At 38.9% G+C, this 27,654-nt stretch overlaps 2 protein-coding genes across 2 annotated transcripts; both read right to left on the reverse strand.

Annotated features, from left to right (window-relative positions):
- Positions 1–16,369: 16,369 nt before the first annotated feature.
- Positions 16,370–17,143, reverse strand: LOC121760918 (putative UPF0496 protein 5). The gene has a single exon (XM_042156509.1). It carries the CDS (start codon positions 17,141–17,143, stop codon positions 16,370–16,372), a length of 774 nt encoding a protein of 257 aa, XP_042012443.1.
- A 6,550-nt stretch (positions 17,144–23,693) lies between these two features.
- On the reverse strand, positions 23,694–27,464 carry LOC121760919 (protein DETOXIFICATION 33-like). Its single transcript, XM_042156510.1, has 8 exons — positions 27,232–27,464; positions 26,011–26,436; positions 25,774–25,889; positions 25,123–25,209; positions 24,967–25,023; positions 24,509–24,747; positions 23,895–24,100; positions 23,694–23,795 (listed from the first exon to the last, which is right to left on the reverse strand). Exons 1-8 carry the CDS (start codon positions 27,442–27,444, stop codon positions 23,694–23,696), a joined length of 1,446 nt encoding a protein of 481 aa, XP_042012444.1. The 5' UTR covers positions 27,445–27,464.
- Between the last annotated feature and the right edge of the window lie 190 nt (positions 27,465–27,654).

Genomic DNA, 27,654 nt, shown 5'->3' on the forward strand with positions numbered 1-27,654 from the left:
TCAACCTTTACTACTACCAGTATATTGGCGCTTTTAACATGTCATAAATTCAACTTTCATATTTTCATTTTCTTCATCATGTTCCTTTTGTCAAATAAAATTATCTAATTTTTTTAGTCTTTCTCAACGAGAATGGTCCATTCCTAAAAAAATACACTCATCAACCTTTACTACTACCAGTATATCGGCGATTTTAACACGTCATAAATTCGAATTTCATATTTTCATTTTCTTCATCATGTTCCTTTTGTCAAATAAAATTATCTAATTTTTTTAGTCTTTCTCAACGAGAATGGTCCATTCCTAAAAAAATACACTCATCAACCTTTACTACTACCAGTATATCGGCGATTTTAACACGTCATAAATTCGAATTTCATATTTTCATTTTCTTCATCATGTTCCTTTTGTCAAATAAAATTATCTAATTTTTTTAGTCTTTCTCAACGAGAATGGTCCATTCCTAAAAAAATACACTATTATCACAATTTTATTCCATCTCACACTTAATTTTATCTTACGCTTAATACATAAATTACATAAAAGCTCATATCAACCAAAAATATCTCACTTAATTTTTTTTCTACACCGAATATGATCTGTGCAGCCGCGACTCCAATTGTAGCGGTAAATGCCTTTCACAATAGGTCATGGGAAACTGGGAAAGGGCAGTATACTATGGATAGCTTAAGTCATATTATAGCAACTCTAATTGTGTGAAAATTGCTTAAAGATAGGATTATATCACACGGTAGAGCTTTGTTTAAATTGTAAAATGGGTCTTTACACCTTGCATGTAGGTTCATATTTGGGCTTGAAATGGGCTTTTACTCAACTCCCAGCCGGAGTCAACCCAATCTCACTTCCAAAACCCAACCCATTTATTTCCTATGGCAAATTGCATATCCAAAGACCCAACCTTATACTGTATGTATGAAAGGAAAATAATTGGCATAAGTCCAAACTCAAAAGAGATTAGGATAAACATTTTAACATTAATTTATAAAATTGTAAATAAAATGGAGAGAGCACAATTGTATATTGAATAGATGATAAATTAAAACGAATAGGTGGAGTATAATGTCCTATCTTTCTATCCTAGATAAAAATAATTTTCACAAATTATAAACAGGTATTTATCGGGTACCTGAATATGAGTTTAGGGTACCCAAAACTCGAAAAAGTCTTACATAAACTACTCGGATCCGTAATTTTGGGGGTTCGGATAGCGAAAATCTGCCGGGTATTAGATCGGAATCAGATATACTCAAAACCTGAGAACTAAATTTGCACCAATAAATTGGCTGACCTTAACACATTAAATAGGGTATAAATATGATATGTTTTTTCATTTAAAAAAATAATACTCGTGTAGTTAGAAGGCCGGATTAACGGGCTTAAGGACCACTGTCAATGTTTTGACTTTGTTAAATAATATTCCCTTGTCCTGCAATAGAAGTCCTATTGACTATTTAGTTATAGCACGGGTTTTAAGAAAGATGAAGAAAAATGAGTTGAATAAGTTAGTGGAAGATGAATCTCACTTATATATATTAGTTTTATAATAAAATGTGAGTATAATAAGTTAGTGGAATATGAGACCTAATTATTAATAATAAAAATGAAATATGACTCTTATTATAAGATGAACTAAAATAGCAAATCATGACTTTTAGGTGGTGTTCGGTTTCCAAGATAAAATAATACCAAGATACAATCTAGGATTGAGTCATAAGATTATTTTAGTCACGAGAGGTTAGCTATGATTAATTATCTCATGATTATCCATCTATAATTGAGTTGTAAGGTTGAATCTAATGATCCAAACACACTACAAATTGAATCCCGGATATAATCTTTTAAACCGCACACCCCTTTGGGAGGTAGTATATGCACGTTTGAGTTGCAAATGCCAATTTGTCATTTGAAGCCTGCTTACGCTCCTTTTGGTCAGGGCCCACTCGTCAGCCTTGTCTCACTCTATTCTGTATTTTCCTTTTATATTTTTATAGTATCAATAAAACTAAATTAATCTTGTGAGTTTTTTCAACCCATAGAATTAAATTATGTGGAGTTGATGCCTTTTAGAGTTTTCCCTTGAAGATGAATAGCGGTTGAATTTTGGCTGGCTAGCAAAGAACTTGCTGAGTGCTGACTAAGCCGATTGAGAGATAAGACATGCCATGCCTATTAGAGCATCTCCAATAGAAGTGGACGTCAAATAGCCCTCAAATAGCCTTCACACTGCCACATCATCAGCACTACAATTCTCCTGCCACATCAACTTGCCACATCAACTGGACATCAAATAGCCCTCACATAGCCTTCACACTACCTATCCACATCACTAATAACAATTATATAATTTAATTTACACTCGTATCAACATACGGAATTTAATTTACGAGACAAATACGGAAAATTCGAATAATAATATTAAAATTTTTTTAATACATTAATATAAAAAAAGTACAATAATTAAAAATATTACATTTAAAAAATTACATAAATTTGCATAAAAACTAACGTCTTGCAATCATCCGCGCCCACAACTCTTCAACTAAATCCTTTTGCAGTCGAATATGAGCCTCCGTCTGACGCATGTCGGCATGTGCTTGGAGGAGGGCTTCTTCATCGTGCGGTACCCCACCTCGTACGTTGGCGGTGGTGACGCCGTGGCTTGGACCTGCTTCATTATCGTCGGTGGCCCAATCAGTCAAGTGTACACCTTCATCTTCGACGATCATGTTGTGCATGATAATACAGGCGTACATTATATCAGCAATGCAGTCGACATGCCACAAACGCGTTGGTCCCTTAACTGCAGCCCATCGAGCTTGAAGCACACCAAATGCGCGCTCCACGTCCTTTCGCGCCGACTCCTGCCGCGTCGCAAAGTAGGCCTTCTTCGGATCTGATGCGCACCGGATCGTCTTCACAAAGACGGGCCACCTAGGGTATATCCCATCCGCCAAGTAGTAGCCCATATCATGCTGGTTGCCGTTGGCGACAAAACTGATGGTCGGACCGACGCCCTGGCACTGCTCGTTGAAAAGGGGCGACGAGTTGAGGATGTTTAGGTCGTTGTTCGAACCGGCTATCCCAAAATACGCATGCCAAATCCACAACCGGTAATCAGCCACGGCCTCGAGGATCATCGTGGGATTTTTTCCCTTGTAGCCGGTCGTGTAAAACCCCTTCCAGGCAGTGGGACAGTTCTTCAATTCCCAATGCATACAATCTATGCTGCCTAGCATTCCCGGGAACCCGTGCTGATCCCCGTGCATCCGCAGCAGATTTCGGCAATCTTCGGGGGTAGGCTTTCGGAGATACTGATCACCGAATACTTCGATCACGCCCTGGCAGAAATACTTCATACATTCGATGGCAGTCGTCTCACCGATGTGGAGGTATTCGTCCCACATGTCTGCCACGGTGCCGTAGGCCAACTGCCTGATTGCCGCAGTGCACTTTTGAATAGGGGTGTGGCCGGGTCTGCCAGCCGCATCGTGCCTGAAGCGGAAATACAGATATCGCTGCTCCAATGCGTTAACAATACGCATAAATAAGTCCCGCCTCATCCTAAAATGACGCCTGAAATGGTTGGCGTCAAAACGCGGCTCCTCTGCGAAGTAATCTGTGAACAGGCGCTGATGTGCAGCGTCATGATCACGATGCACCACTTGTCGACGGTGGACAACTGGTCGTGGGCGAGGTGCCGCCGGCTGCATATAACTCTGCATCCATCGATCAACCTCACGGCTCGTATAGGCATCTAGCTCTTCGTTCATCATACGCTCGTACTCATCCGCATCCCCACCACTACCACCGGCATTACTCATTTCTTAAATTGATCTTGTACAGAAAGTAAGGTAGAGAGAGAGTACTCGTTAAAACAAGTGGTGTGAATGAAAATGAGGTTCAACGCGCGTATATATAGTGTTTTCGAAAGAAAAAAATAAATAAATCCGACGCCAGTTTGGCGCCGATCCGGGACGCACAATGGCGCCCGTGAGGATCGGCGTGGGAACCGGCGTCAGCGCGGGAATCGGCATGGCGACGCCGATTTTGACGCCGATTTCGCCCACGCCGGTTCCAATGGTTCGGCGTCAAACTGGCGTGGGCGAAAAATCGGCGCGGCGGTGGTGACGCCGGTTATTGGAGATGCTCTTACGCAGATTAGGAAGTGAAGTGGACAAGTAATGACATGGATTTTTTTTATAAGATTTTTAAAACTAATTTGATCTAACGTTGTCGTGTTGACAGTTGCATAAGTTATAAGTTGACAATATAAAATTTGTAGTACAAATATAAAAATAAAGTTGGGCGATACCCAGGAATCAGGATTAAACAAAGTACAAACGCTCGGCTCCCATCCTTGCTCATCTTCACATCTCTCCAAATCAACCAGCTATCGTCGGCCCATTATTCTTCTCAAAGCCATTGTGAGCGGTGATGAACTGCCACATGAGGAGCGCGGCTGAAATTACCGGCAGTACCTTGATGCCCAACGCTAACGTAATGGTCCAAGAATTTGTTTTGGCGCTTGATGATCTGAGGAAGGACCCTAACAACACTAAGAAATTGATGGATTGCGTCTGCAGCCACTACGCGAACAACCTCAACGCACCCGAGTTCTGCTCAGCTCTCCAACGACGTCTCACTCACAGCCCTGCAACCAACAAGCTTATTCATCAACAACCGGTAAATGATTCTTTCATACTGCACAATTTCTACCGTGAATTAGGCTTTCTTGATGAGGACCATTCGATGATGGAGAAGTCGATGAGATACATAAACGATAGCTTCAGCAACGAGCTCTCTTCCATCGCTGTCTACAAGCAGAGGTACTCTGTTTTCTTCACCACTGCGGCCATGATCTGCGCGGCCGTGGCTCCAATTGTTGCGGTGAATGCCATTCTCCATATGTCATCGGCAAGAGCAGGGATCGCAGCGGCAGCTGCTGCCTTCTCCATTCTGTTGACTGGACTCGGGAAATGGCGGCAATCAGTTCTGAAGAAGGAGGAGACTGCGCTCAAGAAACACAAGCAGATAACAGAGTATATGATCGCGGGCGCCGAAAATGGCGCGTATTATGTCAGCATCATTGAGAAATCGGCTCGCAGATTGGACTTTGTTTCCAAAAAAATGTCGGAAGCGGCTTATGACGGGAAGAAAGTGGCGGCGGTGGAAAATAGAATCAAGCAGTTACTGTGGAAAGTTGAAGACTACGGTGATGGGATGAAATGGTATAAACAACGTGTGATAAAGACCATCATCAAAACTAAAGTTGGTTAAGATTTAATTGATTTATCTTGTTTTTTTGTGTGAAAATTACTCCCTTCGGATTATTTCACTTTTGATTATTGTACATTTGGATGATTTCACAAGATTGAAGCCTTGTTTAAATTGGAAGGTATTTTTTAGTTGTTGTATATTAACCAGTCAATGGTTTGAATATCAATTCTATGGCACCGAAAATGACTCACTTTCTATTTTTGTTTGTCTCATTCAAAATGACTTATTACTGAAAAATAGAAAGACATGGTCTCAAGAATCATCAACTTTGGCCAAATTGATCTAAAATACCAAACCGACCAACTTTCTTGCATTTTTTATCCTACTTGACACTATTAAATCAATGTGGTTTTCTACGTAGTTTATTATCCTACTTGTCACGAATTAAAAAAGTAATTTAAAATATCATAAATATTTTACGGTTGCATACGTAGAATTAGATTTTTGACGAAGATATCTTACTTGACATGCCATGGAAAATGCCGAATTTAAAGTAATTAGTTTATGAAATGATACTCCCTCCGTCCCATTTTAGCAGTCTCATTTGAGTTCGGCACGAGTTTTATGAAATGTAAAGGAAAGTTGGTGAAGAAAGATAGTGAAATGTGAGTCCTATTACCATTAATGGAATATTTTAACTCGGACTCCTAAAGTGGGACACCCAAATATGGTTAACCGGGGACTCATAATGTGGGGCGGATGGAGTAGTATATTTAATTTATTTTGAATATTAATAAATACTATAAAAAATGAGAAATGAATAAAAAAAATTTTAATTAGCATACTAATATAATTTCCATACGAAATTAATTAAATTAAAAATATAATGAATTCATTTCATGTATGAATTTTATAAGTATTTTTAATTAAAAAACTAGGATATACATTAAACATAAGAAATGAGAAATGAATAAAGACTTAGAAATATGAAATTCATGATAGTGTAACGGTAATAGAAAGAAATGTAAATTACAGTTATTGTTTCTTAACTGAAAAATAAGATTACAAATGATGCCAGCTCCGCTAAAGACTACTTCCATTGCGCTATGAAATCTATACATTTGTCAGCACCTGATTCCATGGCACGTGTTTATGCTTTCTATCCACAAGGAAAGCACACGCCCTTTTTTGTTATTAACAAATATAAATGGAATAATAGTTATATAAATTATAGTCAAATGTCGATTAGTATTGTAACATACCCCTTCCATCGTTATCTATACCTCTGTACTACTATTAAAGGCAAATTTTTTTGGTGGGAAAACAGCAAGAATCTCCTCCCATATGAGGGAATATTCGCTTTGGGCGCCAGACTGCCTTTACATGCGTATTAACAGTCAATGAGATATAAGGCTGATTATAAGAAGCAGATTTAGGAGGCCAAAAACGGTTTTTTATGACGCTTGGTAGCCCCAAGCAAAGAAGCAAATTATTTTAGGAGGCAAAAAAACGGTTTTTTAGATAATAAAAATTAAAAAGTATATTTTCTGTATTTTAGGTTAATTATATATTTTAATGCACAATTAGCAAAGTGAGAGAAAGGTAAAAAAAAGTAAATAAAGTATTGTAAGTGGAGAATTAGTATGACCTCATTAAAGATAAAAGAATTTCAAAAATTGAAAAATGCATATTCTCGTGAGATGAATTAAAAAGAAATTAATGCATATTCTTGTGGAACGGAGGAATCTGTATTTCACCATTTTTTTGCCTCTACAGTTCCCTTAGTTTTCCCCTGCCAGCTTTACCCCAAAAAAATTAGGTTGATCTTTCAACAAATACCAGATTTAGACACCAATCCATCTCATCAACATTTCTTTTCCCTCTCATATCTTACTGTGTGTTGTTTTATACTACTCTCTCTCCGTTCTATAATATTAAATGCATTTCTTTTTTATATATAGAAATTAAGAAAAAAGCGTATAATGTATAAAATAAAAAGATAATAAAATAGGAAAGAGAAAAAAGTAGATTGAATAAAGTAAGAGAGAGAAAATAAGTGAAAAGAAAGTGTAAATTTTTTACTAAAAATGGAAATGACTCCACTACTATGGAACGTGCCAAAATGACAAAATCTACATTTTGCAGATATATCTGGTTAATTGATTGGAAAGGAAGAAACTCCAGTAAAGAATTTCTATCTAAAGCAGGTATTATTAAGCAATCTACTTCTCTAATTCTTAGCAGTATTTTTTTTAATTTGTAGTTTTTTATTTAATACTCCATTTAAATAGCCAAATTTAAATAGGATAAAAAGCCAAATTAAAACTTCGTGATATAATTATCAGATTTCAAACTTTATGGGATAGACCAGATTTTGACCAAAATTGTTGATTTAAATGGCTATTTACTCTTTAATATATTTACCTAATCTACTTCTTATCTCTATCTATTACTCCCCCGTTCCTAAAAGTTTGTCACACTTCTATTCTATACTCATTTTGTAAAAATAATACTAATAAATAGTTTAGTGGAGAGAGAGTAAAAAGAAAATTATTTAGTTAAGATTTTTTTCTACTTTATTCTCTATTTTACTTTATTCTATCTACACTTTAGTTATTTTTACAAAACGATTGTAAAAAAAGAAGTAAGACAAACTTTCAAAAATAGAGGGAATAAATAGTAAGTGTATGCTGCATAAAACAAGCAGAAATACTTTATCTATTACATATGTGCTACGTAAAACTCTCGTGCAAGATCGTCTCTGCTATGCAGAAATCTGAAACAACAATGCAAAAAGCGAACACATACTACATATCACTAATCAAATTATTATACTTCTTCTATTCCATAAAAATACGTGCACTTTTTATTGTCATCCGTCCCACATAAATATGTGCATTCCATTTTTGGAAAGTTATACTATCAATTAAATAATGTAGGTCTCACTATTCACTAACACTATTTTAACTACCATTATTCTCATATCTCTTACTTTACCTTACCATTATCATCCACTTTCTTACTGTACCAATTTTGTCTTAATTCTGATGCTATATTCATTGCCCATATTTTTATGGAACGGAGGGAGCATGAAGTTGTAACACCCGTACTTTTAAGTACGAATCTAATTTATGTAACGAAATAATTGATAAAATTATTTCGAAATACTATGTTTCTCGATAAATGTGATTTGGGAAATCGTATGGTTTTATGTGTTTAATGTGAAAAAGGAACGTGCTTATTCTATTTAATTGTGAACGTCAGGAGACATGTTGAAGGTCTCGTTGAAAGAATGACGACGAAATTGCTATTTTCTTTTTAGCAAGACGAATGAAATACGTGGAAAAGAATATATTTTATGGAAGACAACGTGCGTAAATCGAGGAATGGTTGAAGGGATTATATTTGGGACAACACCATATATAAGATGTGCCGTTAAGCATGCTTTAATTTTTGGTTGTGAAGAACGAGATGACAAAATTAAATAAAGACCCGTGAATTTTAATTAACGAAGGAAAATACGGGAAAAATAAAGTATGTACTCCCTCCGTTCCGCGGTAGTTGAGGCATTTCATTTTCTGCGCTCGTTTTGAAAAAATTATAATAAATAGTTAAAATGGAGGGAGGATAAAGTAAATGATAGAATAAGATAGATATGAGTCTTATCTACATTATTCTCTCTCTTACTTTATTTTTTTTTCACTTTAACTATTTATTATCATCTTTCTAAAACGAGTGCAGAAAATGAAATGACTCAACTACCGCGGAACAGAGGGAGTATTTACTTGGGCTTCTCAAATTAAATTAGAGTCCAATAAGTACATAAAATGGCCTTGGGCCATAGCAATCAAAAGAACTAACAATTTAAATATTATTAACTTGGGCTTCCAATTAAATCGAGCCCAACACCACTTAAATTAATTGGAGCCCAATACTTTTCCAAGAATGTGGAACAAGCCCAACACCCTTTCCTTCCTTCTCCCCTTCTCGGCCATTTCCCTTCTTCATGGAGACCTTCCATCTTTCCAACCTTCCACCTCTCTCATTTACTCCTACAACCAAAGGGCACACCATTTAAACATAACAATCTCTTCACTTCTCTAACACAATACACATTACACTTCAAACAAAGAATTTGAGAGAGAGGCCGAGAGATAGAGGAGCCGAGAGAGAGAAGGAAGACCTTGCTACCATTTTGCTCACCCACTAATTTGGAGGTATACTCTCTTCTCAATTCCTAAAGCATGATTTAGATAAGTAGTTATACATATATATTGTTCCATAAATCATTCCATAACTCTTCCATAATCACCCAACCAACTCAACTTGTAAAACAAATCAAAGATCGCCGTATGTAATCAACACTACGAAAGAACTTAAATTTATAATAATAACGCGTGTTGCGGGTTGAATCGCGGTCGTTCGGGGTGGTTTCGGAGAAGGGGAAGCCGCCGCCGGAGACGGGCAGCGGCGGACAGCCGCGCTCGACGTTCCCAGGTGCGGACAGCGGCTCCCGGCGCGACGGCAGTAGCTCCTCTTCCCCGTGACAGCAGCGGTGGCGTCGTGGCAGCAGCGGCGTCGCGGCAGCAGCGGCGTCACGGTGACGGCGACGACTCCAGCTCCCGGCGACTTCAGCTGCGACGGTTGGCGACTTCAGCAGCGACGGCGGGCGACTTCAGCGGCGGTGTCGTCGCTTTCACGGCAGGGACGGCTGCTGTGTGAATTTTTTTTCCGAGAGGGAGGCGGGTAGAGAGAAGATAGAGAAAAAGAAGAAAGAAGATAGAGAGAGAGAGTTGACCGATTTGGAAAAAAAATGGGAGTCAAAATTTGGCAATTGTTTTGATAAAAGAATTTGGGCCCTTATTTGTTTTCTTGGGCCTTATAATTTATGGGAGGCTAATCCTTTAAAGTTGGGTCTCTTTAATTCTACTTGGGGGCTTCCTAAATTTTAATTGGAGGAATAAGGTGGGCTAGGTAAGTAAATCTTTTTGAGCCGTAAATTAAAATTAAATCGGAGGAAAGTATTTAATTAAATCCCGGAACGTTCTAAAGAATGAATAATTTTACCCCAAGTCCGAAATAATATGTTTTCGAAGAGAAATAATTGCGATAATTTAAAGTATACGCGTAAATAATTTTTTAGAAATTATTTTCGACGACATGGAAAATACGAGGAGACAACGGAGGAAAGAACGAGCGTAAGCGGCCGACCGGCGTCGCACGCGACGCCTTGGGCGGCCGCCGAATAACCGAAAATGCATGAAAACCGAGAAAGAGAATTTAAAAGATTTTAATTAGAGTGCATGCATTCGAAATACCTTCGTTACCGAGAATTGATATGAATTTTATGTATTTTCCGAGAAGGTGGTTCGCACGCACGCTAAAAGTCGGAACGAGGAACTTTTTACAGGAATCCTAAGCTTTTGAGGTGGGCTTTATTACTTAAACTCTTTTAATTGCAATGAAATGTTTATGGTGAAATAAGGGAGGTTTTAAATAGTATGTCATGCAGTGTTATATGTTTTGAATTGCCTATCTGATTGTCTACTAGGATAATGTCCTACTAGACTTTGATGGTTAACGAATTCGGATTTGACTAGGGAGTGAGTCCCTACTCAGACTAGTGCACTGATGGGGATCGTGAGTCGTCCTTTGTGGTCTGCCGGTCCAGTGATCGAGTTTGTGGCCACATTCTCGTTTCACATGATGGTACATGATGGAGGATGATGATGATGAGCTGCACGGCCATGTTTTACGATGGAAATGATTTTAGTGTTTCTCGGCATTTTTTTTAAAGTAAAACCCGAGTTTCACTCAATGATGGCTTGACATAATCGATAAATGTATTTTGGGCATGAGTTCACTGAGTGCATCAAGTACTCAGCCCCTGCATATGTTTTCCCTATGTGCAGGTTGAGCGAGGTCGGGAGGCGGAGGATGTTGAGCAGTGAGCCAAGAATTGTATTTAATAACTGTTCCGGTTACTACCGTGTCCTCATACATAGTAGTAGTCAGACTCTCAATTGCTTCCGCTACGTCAAGTTTTACGAATTTCTATTACTTCCTTTGAATTGTCAAACTATGTGGATTTGAAACCTTGTTGATAAATGGAATTTCATCTTTTGATCGATATGTCGTACTCCTTTTGATTGTTTCCCCTTCTTCCCCGCTTCTTTTTTCCCCCATTAGTCGCGATCCACCGCGCTTTCTATCCTTAGGAAGTGCGGTCGTGACAGAAGTTGTATCCCAAAAGAAAATAAGAGAATCCGTAAGAGGACTAGAATAGGAGAATTTTTTATTGTACATTTTTGTACATTTTATTTTTGCAGGAAGTTAGAGGTTTCGAAGGAAATAATAGCAATGTTTTTTTGGATACAGATTCATTTCCAGTAGCATCTTCAAGTTTACTGTGAACTTTTGAATTACTAATCATTTTAGAATTCGATATCACAGTTGAAGAAACTACGGGAGCTATTTTCTAAATATAGTTGAGAAATTGAATGTGAAAGAAGAGTAGAGAAAGGTATAAAAAGAAGGGTGGAGAATAGATAAAGAAGGGTGGAGAACTATAAAAGTTTATATCTTCCTTCTTCTTCTCTCTCTTCCTTACATTCTATAAATCAGACTATCTTTTATGGACGAAGAGAAGTATAACTGATTAAGTAGTATAATTGATACTCAATCCATTCCCTACCAATCGTCTCATTTTATTATTTTTGTATATCTATCAATAAATGTTTCATTTACTTTTTTACAACTTATGGTAATAAACTCCACATTTCACTAATTTTATTTCACTCACAATTCGTTATAAAACTAATGCTTCATCCGTCCCTAAAAATAGAAACCTTTTCCTTTTTAGTCTATCCCCTAAAAAGAGAAATCTTCAATTTTAAGAAATTTCTTTCTTTCTAATGAAGTGAGACTCATATTCTACTAAGAGAATTAGCAATGGGGCGCCCTAAGGCGCGCCCTATGGCGCGCCACATCATCATTTTATTGTGTTGTTTAATTAATTTAACTGTTTTCAAATAACAAGTAACGAGTAAATAAAAAACGATCTAAATAACAAACGGCGAAGTTTTAATAAAAAAAAGTTACATCATTGAACTAATAAAAAAAAAACTAACTCGGACCAATTCCCAACTTCCGACGCAGCTCATCGAGTAACGCCCGGAGATATTCGGCTTCGTCGGGGTCGGTACACTTCTTGAGGGCCCTGTGCGTCTGCAACATCATCCTTGCCATCGACGATGTTGCTAACGACTCAAACGCGGTGGCCGTCTAGGTCGGGAGCTCTACCGGGACCGGAGCTTGGGTTGCAGCGGTCGACGATGAGGTCGCGGTCGCCTTCCCCTTGGCCTTCGCAGCCTTGACGCCGGAAGGACGCCGGGAGGACACCGGTGTGCCGGAACTCCCTTCATCCACGTACGTCCGGTTGAGGTCAACCGGGTGACTGCCGCTGCCGCTGCCGCTGCTCGTGTAGTCACCAACTTCGGTGACCTTCGTCCTCTTCGGTGCACCAGTGTGCAGAATTCCACCTTGGAACTTTTGCTTCTCCCTCAAGAGCGCCCAGATGGCCTCGTGTTTGAAATCGCCGAACATCGACTGGTACGACAACATCGTTTTAGTGCGCATGTCGCTTGCGCTCTCGCCGCTCCCCTGTGACCGCGTAAACTTCTCGAACTCCGCCGCGTACAAGTTCACTTGCTTCTTGACTTGATCACAGTGCTTGCGGAGTTGCTCACGCTTGCGCTTGTACGCAGTCGGCGGCTTGACCGAATTGTAGAGGTCCGCGATGCGCTCCCAATACGCGATATGTCTCGGGTTGTTCGCGAATATCGGATCTTCCGATATATCTACCCAACACCGGGCCAAAGTGAGAGTTTCGTCGTCGTTGTAGTTCGTACGGCCGGGGGCGTACTCATCGCAATCATCGGGAGGCGGCAACTTCTGCGCCCGCTGCCGGTTCCACTTCTTTCTGGCTGGGGCAGAAGCGGTCGCGGCGGGGTCGGGATCGGCCGCTGCGGTTGGGCGGTGCGGAGACGGCTCCATGTCAGACAACCCATACGATTCCGTACTGAAATCGGGATCGTAATGGGTGTTGGTGTCGAACGAACGATAATCGTCGGGTTCTGTACTCGGCCAATGCGCATCTGCGCTAAACGTAGGACTATTGGGGCTTGAATGCATTTCGTAGTAATTATGTAAATGTAAGTTTCGAAAATGAAATCGCGTGAAATGAAATGTTACAAATGAACGGTATTTATAAAAAAACGAAATCGCGTGCCATCGTCCGCGGTCGATCTTCCGCGACCTCCACAATGGGGCGGACGATGGCGCGAACGATGGCCATCGTCCGCGACAGCCGTCCTCCGCGACCGAAGTATAGGGCGCGACTATCGTCCGCGCCCTATGGCGCGCTCCCGCAATGGGGGCGGACGATGGATGGCGCGGACGATGCGCGCCATCGTTCGTGCCATCGTCCGCCCATTGCGGATGCTCTAACATACTTTTCTTTCTATCCGTTCCTTAATTTACCAAATTTGTATTAAAATCTGTGTCGTTTCAAAAGTTATTATTTTTAGGGGATGAATTGGTCTAAAAATAAAATCCACCTTTTAGGGCACCCGCAATGGGGCGGACGATAGACCGCCCAATGCCTCGGGCGCGCCATCGTCCGCCACTGTGGGTGTGCGGACGATGCCCGATGCATCGCCCGCGCCCTATAGATCGTCTGCGGACGATACGCCATCGTCCGCCTACTGTGGGCAACGCGGACGATGCAACACGTTTTTGTTTTTTTATTTAATTTTAAAATTCAAAATTTTTTATATATAAATACCCCATATACCCCACATTCATTTTTAACATTTCCATTCACATTTCCACTCTCAAATTACACTATAAAATGGATTCCGGTGAATACCCAAGTCCGAATAGTCCGATGTTTGGGGGGTGGTGCACGTTGGCCGGGTACAGACCCTGACGAATATAGGCACTTCGACTCCAACAAGCAGTATGATCCTGAATTCAGTACGGATTCGTACGGTCTGTCCGACATGGAGCCGTCTCCAACCCGCCGCCGCCGGCCCTTCCCGCCGCGCCGCCGCCGGAACCGGCACCGCGGGTACAAGTTGCCACCTCCGGAAACAAATGAAGAGTACGCCCCCGGGAGGAAGAACTACCAACCGGATGAAACCCTCGTCTTGGCGAGGTGTTGGTTGGATATTTCGGAGGACCCGGTATTTGCAAACAACCAAAAGCAGGTTGTGTACTGGGAGCGCATCGCCGAGCACTATAATGAGGCTAAGCCGATGAGCGCGTACAAGCGCCATAGGGAGCAGCTCCTCAAGCACTGGGATCAGGTGAAGAGGCAAGTCAACCTGTTCTCGGCGGAGTACAGAAGTGCTTGAGGGAGCAGGGAAGCGGCGAGAGTTTGAGCGATGTGCGCGATAGAATTAGATGGAATGATTAATATGCAAACCATTTTTTTCCTATATCCAATACTTGAACTCTGATACCCTTTTGTGTACCCATAACCGACCTGGATATTCAGTCCCGAAAAACCGGGTATCTAATTAAAAAAAAGTCAAAATATCCTTTCTAAATTCACAACTTCCAATCCTGTTTCAATTTCAAATTGGATATTTTGTTAAAATTAAAATTACATTTGTAGAAGCACAAATATTTGATCTAGTTTGTCATTACATATTTTTAAATACACAATATTAAGTCATTACTATAATTGTGAAGAAAATTAAAACACGACTATTTAGATTTGTACATAAAGTTTATATTGAAAAAAAAGATGAAATATATATTTATATCTGTGTGTATGTATTATTCATAGAATAATTTGGAAAGTTTCCAAATTTTAAGATTTTATATCATGCATTTAAACTTAATACCTTAAATAATTTATATCTTTAGATCCTTTCTACTTACACTTGTCAAGTGCTAATTAGTGGGACACATCACGTCACCATGCCACGTTGTGTGTCTAGACCCCTGAATATTTTGGAGAGTCGGACTTCAGATCACACTGAATCAAGCATCCTCCTCAAACAAAGCTTAAAATTTCTCAAAATATAGGGGAGGGATGGACAGAATTAGAATTGGGGAAAGAGGACATACTCGATCGAGAGCGGCGAAGATGTCGAGGCCGGAGATGATGAAGTAAGCGAGAGTGAGGCGGTTGATCTCTTTCAGACTTCCTCTCATCGTTCAATTTTATGTTTCCGTTGTTGAATGTGGAAGACTTGGGATTGTGATTTTGAGCGAAGAATGAGTCTGATTTATGAGAATATTTTAGTTATCAAATGATTTGACGTTGGAAAGTCTCTCTTCATTCGTTTGATGGGCCGGGGTTGGGCGGGCCCATACAGAGTCTGGGCCATCTTGGGATGGGTACTCTAGACTAGGGGTGGAGAATTATACCGAAATACAAGAATACCGGACTTACCGTACCGAAAAAATATCTAAAATACTAATTTTTTGGTATACCGTAACGAATTCTTTTGATACGGTAACGGTATTAGATTTTCTATACCGCGGAATACCGGATCTTCGGTATACCGGTATATTCCCGCATACCGAATCGTCGATATATACCGACGCTTCGTTATACCGGTATACATGTTTATTAAAAAATATATAAACATATATTTATTTTATATTTATACTAAAATTTAAAAATAGAATTTTATATTATAAAATAGAATTTTTTTTGAATATTTTGGGTATAATTGATTTTTTTTCCCGTATAACGATATGTCGTACTGCAGTTCGGTATACCGAAGACAAGGTATGTTAACAGTATAAAAAATTACCCTACCGAATTTTCGGTATACCGAAAACTTCGGTACGATATCGATATGATTTTTGTCATACCATAACTTTCGATGCGGTATACGATATGATACTCACAGTACGGTATACCGTACCGAACCACCCCTAGAGGACAAATAATCCACACCAATTACTCTATCAAGTCTGTCTAAAATTACAAATATTTGAAACTGAACAAATCTGCCAAAAAAATTAGTAAAATAAATCGAAACTGAACAAATCTGCCAAAAATTTAAAAATACAGTAATTTGAAACTGAACAGATCAGTGTTTAAGAAGGTTTAACCCAGGTACTTGATAATACTCTCAAGCGCACCATCTCTAGCCCACTTCATCCTATCACTGTATGCTTCAACTTTCGCTACCAATTCTTCAAAGCCCCTTTTCACAGCCGCCACTTTGTCATTCCCATCATCAACCTTTTCCGACATAGATTTGTTCTGGAACTCCAGCATCCTAGCCACGTTATGAATGGAGCTAAGATCTCCCATGCCGAATTTGGCGCCAATAGTCATAACCGCAATTATCTCCTTGTGTTTCCCGGCTGCAGTTTCCCGCTTGTTCAGAAGCGAATGGATCCATCTCCCAACTGCACCAAACAGAATGGAGGCCGCTGCTGCTGCCGCTGCCACAGCTGGCCCAGCTGCTATTTTCCCAGTCGCAGCTTCCCTCTTGGAATTGGCATTCGCAGCAGCAATCGCGGCCGCGGCCGTGAAGAACATGGCAGCGAGCGTGAAGAAAACAGCCGACACCTTCTTAGAGACATCGATGGAGTCGATGCGCTTGACTAAGCTCTCATCCATGGATTTGAGCGTCGTCAGCATCACCAAATGCTCCTTATAATGACACGATAAATCATTGAAGAAGTTGTGAACGATGAAATGATCATTACCTGGCTTGTTTGTGAGTGCTGAGACGAACTCGGGCCCGTTAAGCCTGTTCACGTAGTGTCTGCGGACAAAAGAGGCCAGCTTTTCATGATTGGTAGAGTCCTTCTGCAGATCACGGAACGCCATGACGAATTCTCGGGCCATGAGGTCGGCGTAGGAGGTCATGTTAGAGGACGGAGTTTCAGGCCTGAATCGGTTGGGGAATGGGCCTGGCCGGTTGCTTTTGAGAAGTGTAATGGGAGGCGGACTTGCGGTGGATTATATAGATAGATAATAAACAGAGAGAGCTATCAAGCCAGGAAGAAAATGTTGTATAAATAAACGCTATTACGCTAGGGGGGTCGGGTACTAAATATGTAAAGGAGGAGGGAAAAAAAGGGCATTACTTGGAGGTCGAATTTTTTTGTAATACGAGCTTAATAAAGTCATTGGCATTAAAAAATCTTGATATCGACTTGGAGGTCAATTTTTTTTGTAATACGATCTCAATAAAGTCATTGCCATACAAACATCTTGATATCGACTTGGAGGTCAATTTTTTTTGTAATACGATCTCAATAAAGTCATTGACATACAAACATCTTGATATCGACTTGGAGGTCGATTTTTTTTGTAATACGATCTCAATAAAGTCATTGGCATTAAAAATCTTGATATCGACCATAGAAAGTACCAATTTCATCAGCCCACCGAAATAGTCTGTTACTAGAATTTAACAAAAAAAGAAACAAAAAAAGTACTATCTGAAAATAAGATTCAAAGACACGGTTTAGTATTAATTTGTTTTCTCTTTTTTCTACAATAACCTCTTTTTCTTTGTTGAAATATTAATTATGTTCAAATGTTGCACCAAAAATCATGAACTTTGCCAACGTGCTCCGATTTCCCAAGTCGGGTTTTCCGGCTAAGTAGTGTGCTAACGTGTGTATATGTCTGACGTGGATGATGATGTAGATGCCGATATGTGCAATGACATGGAACCCATTTGAAGTTGATGGGAAATACCAAACTTTTTGCAAAGTTCATGCTTTTTGAAGCAGTTATCCTTAAAAAAATATACTGCAAAATTGGTAAAGTAAGAGAGTTGTAGATAGAAAAAGTAATTAAAATATTGTTTAGTGGAAAATGGGTCTCATTTCACAAGAGAGAAAAGAGTTTCTAAAATTAAAAAGTGCATATTGTTATAGAACAGACTAAAAAGGAAATAGTGCATATTCTTGTGGGACGGAGAGAGTAATTACTTATCTTGGGTTTTATAACTGTTAAATAAGTTATAGTTCCATTTTATAGATAGAGTTTGTCGTTAGTGGAGAAATGGAGAGTGGAATATTATACTCCTTCTGTCCCATTAGAAATGAAACGTTTTCCTATTTGATTTGTCCCATTAAAAATGAAACATCTATAAAAATGGAAACAATACTCTCTCTACTTTTTCTTCTCTCTTACATTACTCTCTTTTCAATAACTCACAAAATAACACTACATAAAATCTCGTGCCAAAAAACAAATGTTGCATATTTAATGGGACGGAGGGGGTACGTATATAAGTGAAGAAAGTGTGAAAATATGTAGTAAAAAATTTGTGTCTAAAATGGCACAAAAATCTGCACTAATTTAATGATATTTAAAATATACTTCTTGTCAAATGGACTAGGTCAGCTCGGCATGGCCCAAAGTTGGTGAGGCATACTTGATTTGAGGCTCGGCCCAACTCATTCCCAGTCTGCAGTAGGCTGGGCAAACTCCATCGATAAGTAGGTTGGATTGGGCTGAGTTTAATTCTAAGGCCATTAGCAATGGGGCGCCCTAAGGCGAGCCACGTCATTAGTTTTATCCTCCTACCCCCACCTGCAATGTGGCGCCTTAAGGCGCGCCCTATATGTTTACTATTGTTTTGTTAATTAATTTAAATGTTTTCAAATATGTAATGCAAACTAATTAAAAAACACAACGAGTAACTAAAAACCAGCGAAGATTGCATTGATTAAAAATTAATATATTTATAAAAATTAATACATTTATAAAAAATAATACATTTATAAAAAACCTTCATTTCAATCACACAACATAATCATCTTAATAACTTGAAGAAGCAAATTCTCGTTTCACCGAATTCTACTTTTTAATCATAAATTATCCTTTTTTTTTATCACATTATCATCTTAATAAATGTATAAAACAATTTAGATATCAAGATATCTCAACTACTGTTTATAATCCAACAGTTTGGATTATTGCCATCCAAGCAATAGACCCGGGTTCGATCCCCGGCAAACTCATTTTTTAAGTAAAATGCGTGCCATCGTCCGTGCTCATCGTCCGCGTCGCCCACAATGGCGCGGACGATGGCAGGCACCCACAATGTGGGCATCATCCGCGCCCGAGGACGATGGACGCTCAGGCGTGCCACCGGGCGCCCCATTGCGGGTGCCCTAAAGTATCCTTATTGCAAAATCAAGTAGAATAATATATGCATATGTGGGTTAATTTCATGAAGGTCATCAAATTATAACGGGTAAATAACACATTCTTTAAAATAAAAAATCACTCTTCATACTTTATTCTCTCTATTTAACTTATCAAATAATACTACATAAAATTTTATAATGGAATGTTCCACTTAGAATGAGATGAAGTGAATAATATGCAAACCATTTTTCCCATATCCGATACCTGAACCAGATTCCCTTTTGGGTACCCATACCCGACCCGGATATTCAGTCCCAAAAAGCGCCAAAGCGGGTATCCGATTAAAAAAAATCAAAATATTCTTTATACTTTCACACTTCCAATCCTGTTTCAATTAAAAAGGAATTGATCAGGGAAAACTTATGAGAATATTTAAGAACATATGTGGAAATGTGGAACCCATCAACATCAACAAACCGATTTTTTGCCCCACAACCTCAGGCCATCCGCAACGCTGTCACTTATCCATCCCTTAACTGTCCCTTAAATTACTATTCATGTGCCCCACTGTACTTTTTTACTCCATCTCTTAACTAAGGGACGAAACCTGCAACCCTCCATCTTTTATTCGTCCATTAAATTACTATTCATTCAATTTCATTTTTTATTTTTATTTCAACAAATTCAATTAATAAAAACAGCCTTCATTAAAAATAAAATAAAATTACAACATAAAATAAAAATATAACTTAGAATTCAAAAAAAAACACATAATTAAAATCATAAAAAATAAAAATTACATAATTTAAAATACAATTTTATAGAAAATAAAAAAAACTACTCCGCCGGCGAATCATCCCCCGAAGGCGGTGGAGGTGCACTGAAGCCACCTGGAGGCGGAATACCAATTTGTCTTGCCATAAACTCAATTCCGGCATGATAGACTTGGTATTGAGGAGACATCATGCGGGAAGTGTCCGCCATTGTGGCGGTCATTTACATGGACATCAGGGAGTTCGAGGGTGCCCCCGAGCCCGCCTAGCTTGATTCGGCTCGGCTCCTCCTCCCTCTAGCTGCCTTCGCCGCATTTCTCCCTTGCGGCCGACGGCGCCCACGGGAGGACCCCCCTGCATCGTCTGTCGTGCCCTCAACCTCCAACGAGGCAAACTCTTGTGCGGCACTGCCCGAACCGCCCTCACTAGACGAGTATTGGCCACCCACCGTGCGCTTCGTGCGCTTCGAGGTCGAGCCCGAGTTGGACCGGACACCACCAGCCCACCTTTCCTCGTCTTTGACGACCTCCTAAACATCGATAAATTTGAATTGTTTGGCGGTGTCGTCGTAGTAGATTCGCAAAGCCGACCTCAGAATGTCGGCTCCCGTGGCTCCGCTTTGGTAATGAGCCGATTCACTCTTGTAGATGGCGCAGAATTTTTTGACCTCTCTATTGACTCGGTCAAAGTGAGCGCGGAGCATCTTATATGTGCTGCGGCAGGACCCCTTCGGCTTAATCTCGTGGTAAGCCTCGGTGACCTTTTCCCAGAAGCACTTCCGGGGTTGTTGATTTCCGACGATGGGATCGTACGAGATGCTGATCCAGGCGTTGTACACCGCCAGCGTTTCTTTGGGGCTGTACGGATGCCGGCCTAGATCCTCCCCATCCTCGTCCGCCTCCGCCATGGAGCTTCCACCGCCTCGGCCTCCTCCACCGCCTCGGCCTCCTCCACCGCCTCGGCCTCCTCCCCCGCCTCGGCCTCCCCGCACCGGATTCATCAAGGAGCTCGATAGCATCGATCTCTCCCAAAATGGTTGACAGAAATCCGCAAGGCGGATAATATTTTTCATTTACCTCTTCTAAAAGGTTAATATACATTATAATAAAAAATAATTACTACTATATTTATCTTTTGGGTGGAAAAGAAGTAAAAATAACTTTTTTTAAATTAAAAAATAGTATATAATACGTTATCAAATAAGCTTTGCATGGAGAAAGTGTTTTTGTGAATAAGTGATAGTATATTGGTAGTTATTTTTTTTACCACACCATTTACCTTATCCATCGAAGATGCTTTTACAAATTTATAAAATGATACTCACCCCATCACACTCAAGACGTCCACCTTTCTTTTTTAATTTGTATCACTCAATATGTCCATATTTTCTTTTTAGTTTATCCCATTCAAGATGTTCACTTTTTATATTTGAAAATAAATTATCTCTCTCTCTTCTCTCTCATTAAAATATTTAACTATATTTTTCTCTCTACTAATTGCTCCACCTAGCAACTCATCCTAAAATTTCGTCTCACTCAAAAATATGAATATCTTAAATATGACAGGGCGAGTATTATAGTGGGGACAACTTGTTATTTTATAATTGTGCACTAAGTGCGTATCCGAAGAAAAAGATAAATAAAGAGATAAAAATAAATAATTGCCATATTTAGTTACGTACCTCTTCTGCGTGAAAACTTCTTCTCCAATAATAAGGCTATTTGAAAAGTAACTATACTTTCTTCCATTTTGAAGATGACCCCTTCTTAATACAAAAGGTATATATCATATGATATTTATTTTTAGGGAAATTGATCAAAAAAATTGTGAACTTTAAAAAAAATTTGGTATTTCTCACGACCTTTAAAAGTGATCTTAAAAATCATTAGCTTTTTAAATTGTGCGGATTTCCCACGCTAAAATAATTTTGCCCATGTTGAATGCCAAAAAACTTACGTGTAATAGTCGGAGCTACATTCCATCTTGTAAGATGATATGAATGCTCTAGAATTAGTATCGGTATTCTACGTGGGCAAAATTTATGTCGAAACTTTAGTGTGGGAAATCCGCACAATTTGAAAAGTCAGTGATTTTTTAGACCACTTTTAAAGGTGGTGGGAAATACCAAATTTTTGTGAAAGTTCAAGAATTTTCTGACCAATTTCCCTTATTTTTTCATATATTTTTGAGTTCACCTTCTTTCTTTGAATTCACTATTTCTACCTCTTCAAAGAGGTAAATGAGAAATATAGCTTCTCTATTTACTTCTTTCCTTCGGAGATGCTCTAAGAGATGTATCACCAAATGTATAAGCGGTTTCAGTCGTTTCTTTACATCGAAGTCATTAGTCATCAATGCCGATATTGTAACAATTATTTTTGCTTCATTTGCCAATAGGTGTCTACTATTTTCTTCATCGCAGCTGTCATAATCAGCACAGCCACAAGTGCGATTGCTACGGCAAATGCCAATCCTGAGTGGGCATGGGCGGCAGTGGCCGGGGCTGCGACGGCTGCCCCAGTGGCCTCCATTCTGTTTGGCGCGCTTGAGAAGTGGCGCCATTCAGTACTTAACAAGAGTGAGACTGCAGTAAGGAAGCATAAGGAGATCACAACACGTATGATTTTGGCCGCCGATTGCGGCATAAAAGATCTCGCAAACATTCACTTAGTAGCTAGCAGGTTGGAGTTCGAGACCAAATCTTTGTCGGAAACTGTGAATGATGGGAAGAAAGTGGCGGCCGTGAAAAGGAGCTCTAAAGAATTACTACAGAAAGTTAAAAACTACAATGGTGAGATCAAGTGGGTTAAACAAAAAGTGCTTGATATAATTATCAAACCCTTCATTTGATAGTACTTCTTCCTCCGTCGATAGTCGAGTCATTTCTTTTGGACACAACATTTAAGAATTTGAGATTTAAAGATTAAAGTGGATAAAGAATAAAGTTATAGCAAAAAAGAGGAAGCATAGTACTATGGATGATAGAGATTAAAGTTTTTTTATTAAAAATGAAAATGACTCAACTACTGAGTATCTTGTTTGAGGAGTATCTTGTCTTGTTCCTTTTTCATATAGGACAATGGAAGTACTTTTGATATTAAATGTACTTTGTATTGTTCTTTTTTCCAAAGTTAGATGAGTGATGAACCTTTTTTGTCTAAGTCAGATATTAGATGTCCGACTATTGTACCTTTTCTCTTTAAGTCGGACATTGGATATTTGACTATGATTAGTACGTACATATGGGGATTGGATGTGCGGAATTGGCTAAAATGACCTGATTCTCTTGTATACACAGACAAAGCTGAGGAGCAAGAAAGAAGCCAAACAATAAAGGAATACCGCTGCACGAAGCGGCCAGCTCCTCCTCCTCGGCCGCTCATCACAATTCACCAATGCCACCAATCGCCACACAAATTAGGTGGAGCTCACAAATAATGTTCACATAAGATATGTAGGATATATAACATTTCTAATATAAATATACCAATTTTCGAAAAAATGACAAATGAAAGAAACAAAAAGAAATCAATTTAACGGTCTTGATTGTTTGTGATCAATTCATTTTCAACGCATCCAATTTGAGGAAGGGTTGAGGTGCCATGTGATCTAACCCTCTCCTCAGCATACAAGGCCTGTAATTCAATCAGACAACATTTAGAATGCACCATTCTAAAAATAATGTGCCATGTTTGATTTAATTAAAGAGAAGAAGTTAAGTATAATGCACAAACCTCTTTTCTCCAGTTAGCTCGTAGCACATATACAGAGAGAATGGTGATTTGCATAAAGGAACCGGCTAACATACCGAGCCAAATCCCTTTCACGCCTAGGTCAAGTTTGTAGCCAAGCAATGCACCCATCGGAATCCCAACCGCATAGTAGCAACCGATGTTTATCATAGCAACGGATACTTGCCACCCTGCCCCGACCGCCACCCCTAGATAGTCAAGGACACACTTATTAAAACCCTAACTCCATCTCCGAGCTTAATTTCCGAACACTTTACAACTTTTAGGACATGTTTGGTATAATCGAATGAAGATGAGAATAGAATGATGTTCCTGCCTACTCGTGATTCTATTCCTTTCCTTGGTACGATACTGTAGGAATCATGTTTCATTTGGAATGTCCATTTCTCAAGATTGTGCAACTATTCATTTCTTTTGTACTTGTTGTGCCTATCAAGCAAAAGAACCATCCAAGATTTGTCATTGTGTTACTACATTCATTATTTTTCTACCTTCATTTTATTTCATTCCATCATACCAAACATGTACAACTTTTCGATTGAGACATCGTACACACACACATCCACCACACATAAGCACTAGCATATGGATCTTACCATTTAGTATAGATTGAATGCTGTTGAGGAGAATGGAGGCTGCCAAGAAATAGGCTAATTTGGAGGTCTCTTTCTTGACTTCCTCCATGCTAGAAAACACTTTGGGGAAGCTGTTTTTGGTCGCCACAGTTGCTATTGAAAATACAACACCAAACATTGTTGATGTGATCACAGCTACTATGACGGAAAACTTTGCAGCCTTGGGATTATTAGCTCCCAATTCATTGCTAACACGAACACTACCCAAAAATATAGATTAGATGATTACAACTTTTCGATTGGCTAAAAATAATAACTACTTACTTCGTCCCAAGTTAATTGATGCGTTTCTTTCAAGGGATTTAAGGAATTGGTATTTAAAGGTTAAGTGAAGAGAGAATAGGGTATAAAAGAGAAATGAGTAAAATACCAAAAAGGAAACGACTCAACTACATTAAGACAAAGGGAGCAATAGTTACCTGATTGCAGCATTGAAACCGACAAAGATCATCAATATCCAAACTTGTAGATTCACGCTGTCATTTTTTTTATCAAAGGAGGAATACTGTAAGATGTTATGGTAAACTGAATTTGGAGTAAATTAATAAAATGAATAACTAAGGAGCAGAAGTAACCATATAGATGTAGAATCTACCGCGATTTCTGGATTCTGCAACCACCCAACCATGAGGATCACAACGGTGTAATACCACACTTCTAAGCTACATCAAGAAATGAAAATAGAAGAGAGAAAGAGAGAATGAGGAATTTGTTAGATCTAATTAAGTGTCTAAATGATATTATAAGCTTTTTAAAATAACTAACAAGAAATAAAACTTAAAGGTGTGTATTTTTGATGGAAAATGGTGGAAAACATTATTTGCACAATATTATACTCTTTCCACATAATGGAAGATCCGGAAAATGAAACTAACGGGTCTTGGTCCAGTGAATAAGGTTGTCGCACGTGTTAGAAAAAAAAGATCTGAAGTGAATCCTAACCCTGAAGGATTGGGGTATTGTGGGGTTAGTGGCAATTACAAAGGCCGAATTTAATGAATTCTTGTGGCCCTCATAATAGGCTGGAAGTGGGGCCAGTCCACCCGAATCTCATTAGGATCCGCCATTGTTTTCACATATTCTTTAAGGTGGACAAAATTTCCCAAGCATAATAGAAAAACAATTCAACTAAGTAGCTTATTTGTTTTCATTTTAATCCATGATGATATTACCATGAAGTTGTTGATGTGACAAACTTTTCTTTACACAGTTGAAGAAAAACTCACCACAACATAACAGCCGATGCAAGTGACAGCTTCACAAAACTCAACAGGGATGCAAACGCAGACACAGAAAACCCGGTCCACGATTCCGGAAACCAACCAGAGACAACATAAACAACCTGCCAGACAAGACAATTAAGCGCAACTCAGTTGATAAGACACATTCCCTCTAAAAAACACAAATATTTGTCAGTAAGATGTTTTTCATTCAACCAATAGGTTAAGGTACGAAAAAACAACCTGAGCCAACATGATCAGCGACCACGACACGTTCCCGGCCATCGCAACGCCAAGAAGCCCTTTCTCGAGCCACGTCACGAAAATCCAGTTCAGCACAACATGAAATCCCAAACCAAATATCGAAATCACGGTCATAACCCATATTCTGCTCTGCGCCTGGAGAAACTTCTGCACCGGAAAGTTCAAAGCGAAGGCGGGCAGCTGAGGGATCACCCATCGGGCGTATTTTCCGGCGAGCTCCGCGACGTCGGCCTTCTGCCGGAGAAGTTTTAGGATGGGAGACGTGAAAATGTAGAGAGGAGTTAGGCACAAGGATGTGGCGATTGTGATGATGCATGATCTTTGCATGTAGATTCCGAGCATTTCGAGCTGTCCGGCGCCGACGGCCTGCCCGCAGAGCGTTTCCAGCGCGCTGCCCATTCCGAGCTAATATGGTCAATATTGAAATCATTAATTATACAAATGATATTATTAAAAGTGAAATATATTGAACCTTTATTTTAATGTAACATAAGAGTATAAAATTAGGGACTATTATATCAAATGAAACAAGACGTTTCTCTTTCAATTATTAGATCGAAGTAAATATAGATTTACTATTATTGATCTTCTTTAAAATAATAAAAAAATAAATTAATAAAATTAATGTTGATGTTGACTAAATATAAACAGTATTTGTAGACGATGTTCACATAAAACTATGTCAACATCATATTAGCATGATTTTTCCATTTTATAAGTTTAGTTTGATTCGAGATAACAAATAATTATTCCTAATTTTTTAAATCCTATAATTTATCCAAAAATATAAATTTAGTTTTTATTTATTTATTTTAAATTATTGAGTAAACGGACAAATCAAGGAAATAATATTTTATAACTATTAGAATCAAAATAATATAATTTGTATGAAATAAACTTTTATATGTTTAATTTGATTTTAATATATTAAAATATTAGTAATTTTTAATCAATTACATCAATAATATTTTCAACGTATTAATACTATTAGAATCTAAATAAATATATAAAACAAAAATAAATAACGGTAACGAAAACTACACTATCGTGATGCACACAAATTACGCCTATATGTAGCATATTATTTCTCTGACTATATCCAATAACTAAAAATTAACTCATCTAGTTCAAGATTCCATGAAATGAATTTTCTAGGGGAATATGCGACACTGAACATTGTTGATGTGTTTGAATACTTACCGTTATGCCGAAGACGAAGCCCTCGAGAACGAGAGCTACAATGGAGACAGCAGCGAGCTCAAGCCCTCCAAGATGTCCGGCGAATGCAGCGGTGACTACTCCAATGGAGAACTGCGCCACCGAGCAAACGATGGCCGGCGCGGCGATCTCCCACATCTTCTTCGTTTCCTTCCATGATTTAGCTTTGATTCCATTAGTTTCGATGGGATTCATGTTTTATATATATTGAGGGGATGCAGAGGGGCTTTTGCAGAATTAAGGAAGGAGAATACATTTTCATATGTAATTAATAAGATATTGTTAGTTACTAAAAAAATTTTGTATGCCAAAATTGTCATTTTGATAAAAATATATTGAACCTATCCACTTGTCATAAGATATTGTTAGTTAATTTGTTTTGTATGCTAAAAATACCACTTGTCA

Source organism: Salvia splendens, chromosome 13 (genome assembly GCF_004379255.2).
Source record: "Salvia splendens isolate huo1 chromosome 13, SspV2, whole genome shotgun sequence".
Classification (NCBI taxonomy): domain Eukaryota; kingdom Viridiplantae; phylum Streptophyta; class Magnoliopsida; order Lamiales; family Lamiaceae; genus Salvia; species Salvia splendens.

Excerpts from the sequence above, each read along its gene's own strand:
- LOC121760918 (XM_042156509.1), bottom strand. The coding sequence starts at position 17,143 with ATGACCTCCTACGCCGACCTCATGGCCCGAGAATTCGTCATGGCGTTC.
- LOC121760919 (XM_042156510.1), bottom strand. The coding sequence starts at position 27,444 with ATGAATCCCATCGAAACTAATGGAATCAAAGCTAAATCATGGAAGGAA. Across the intron at positions 26,437-27,231 it reads GCTTCGTCTTCGGCATAACG|CTCGGAATGGGCAGCGCGCT; the intron begins GTAAGTATTCAA and ends TGACCATATTAG. Across the intron at positions 23,796-23,894 it reads GAGCTAACTGGAGAAAAGAG|GCCTTGTATGCTGAGGAGAG; the intron begins GTTTGTGCATTA and ends ATTGAATTACAG.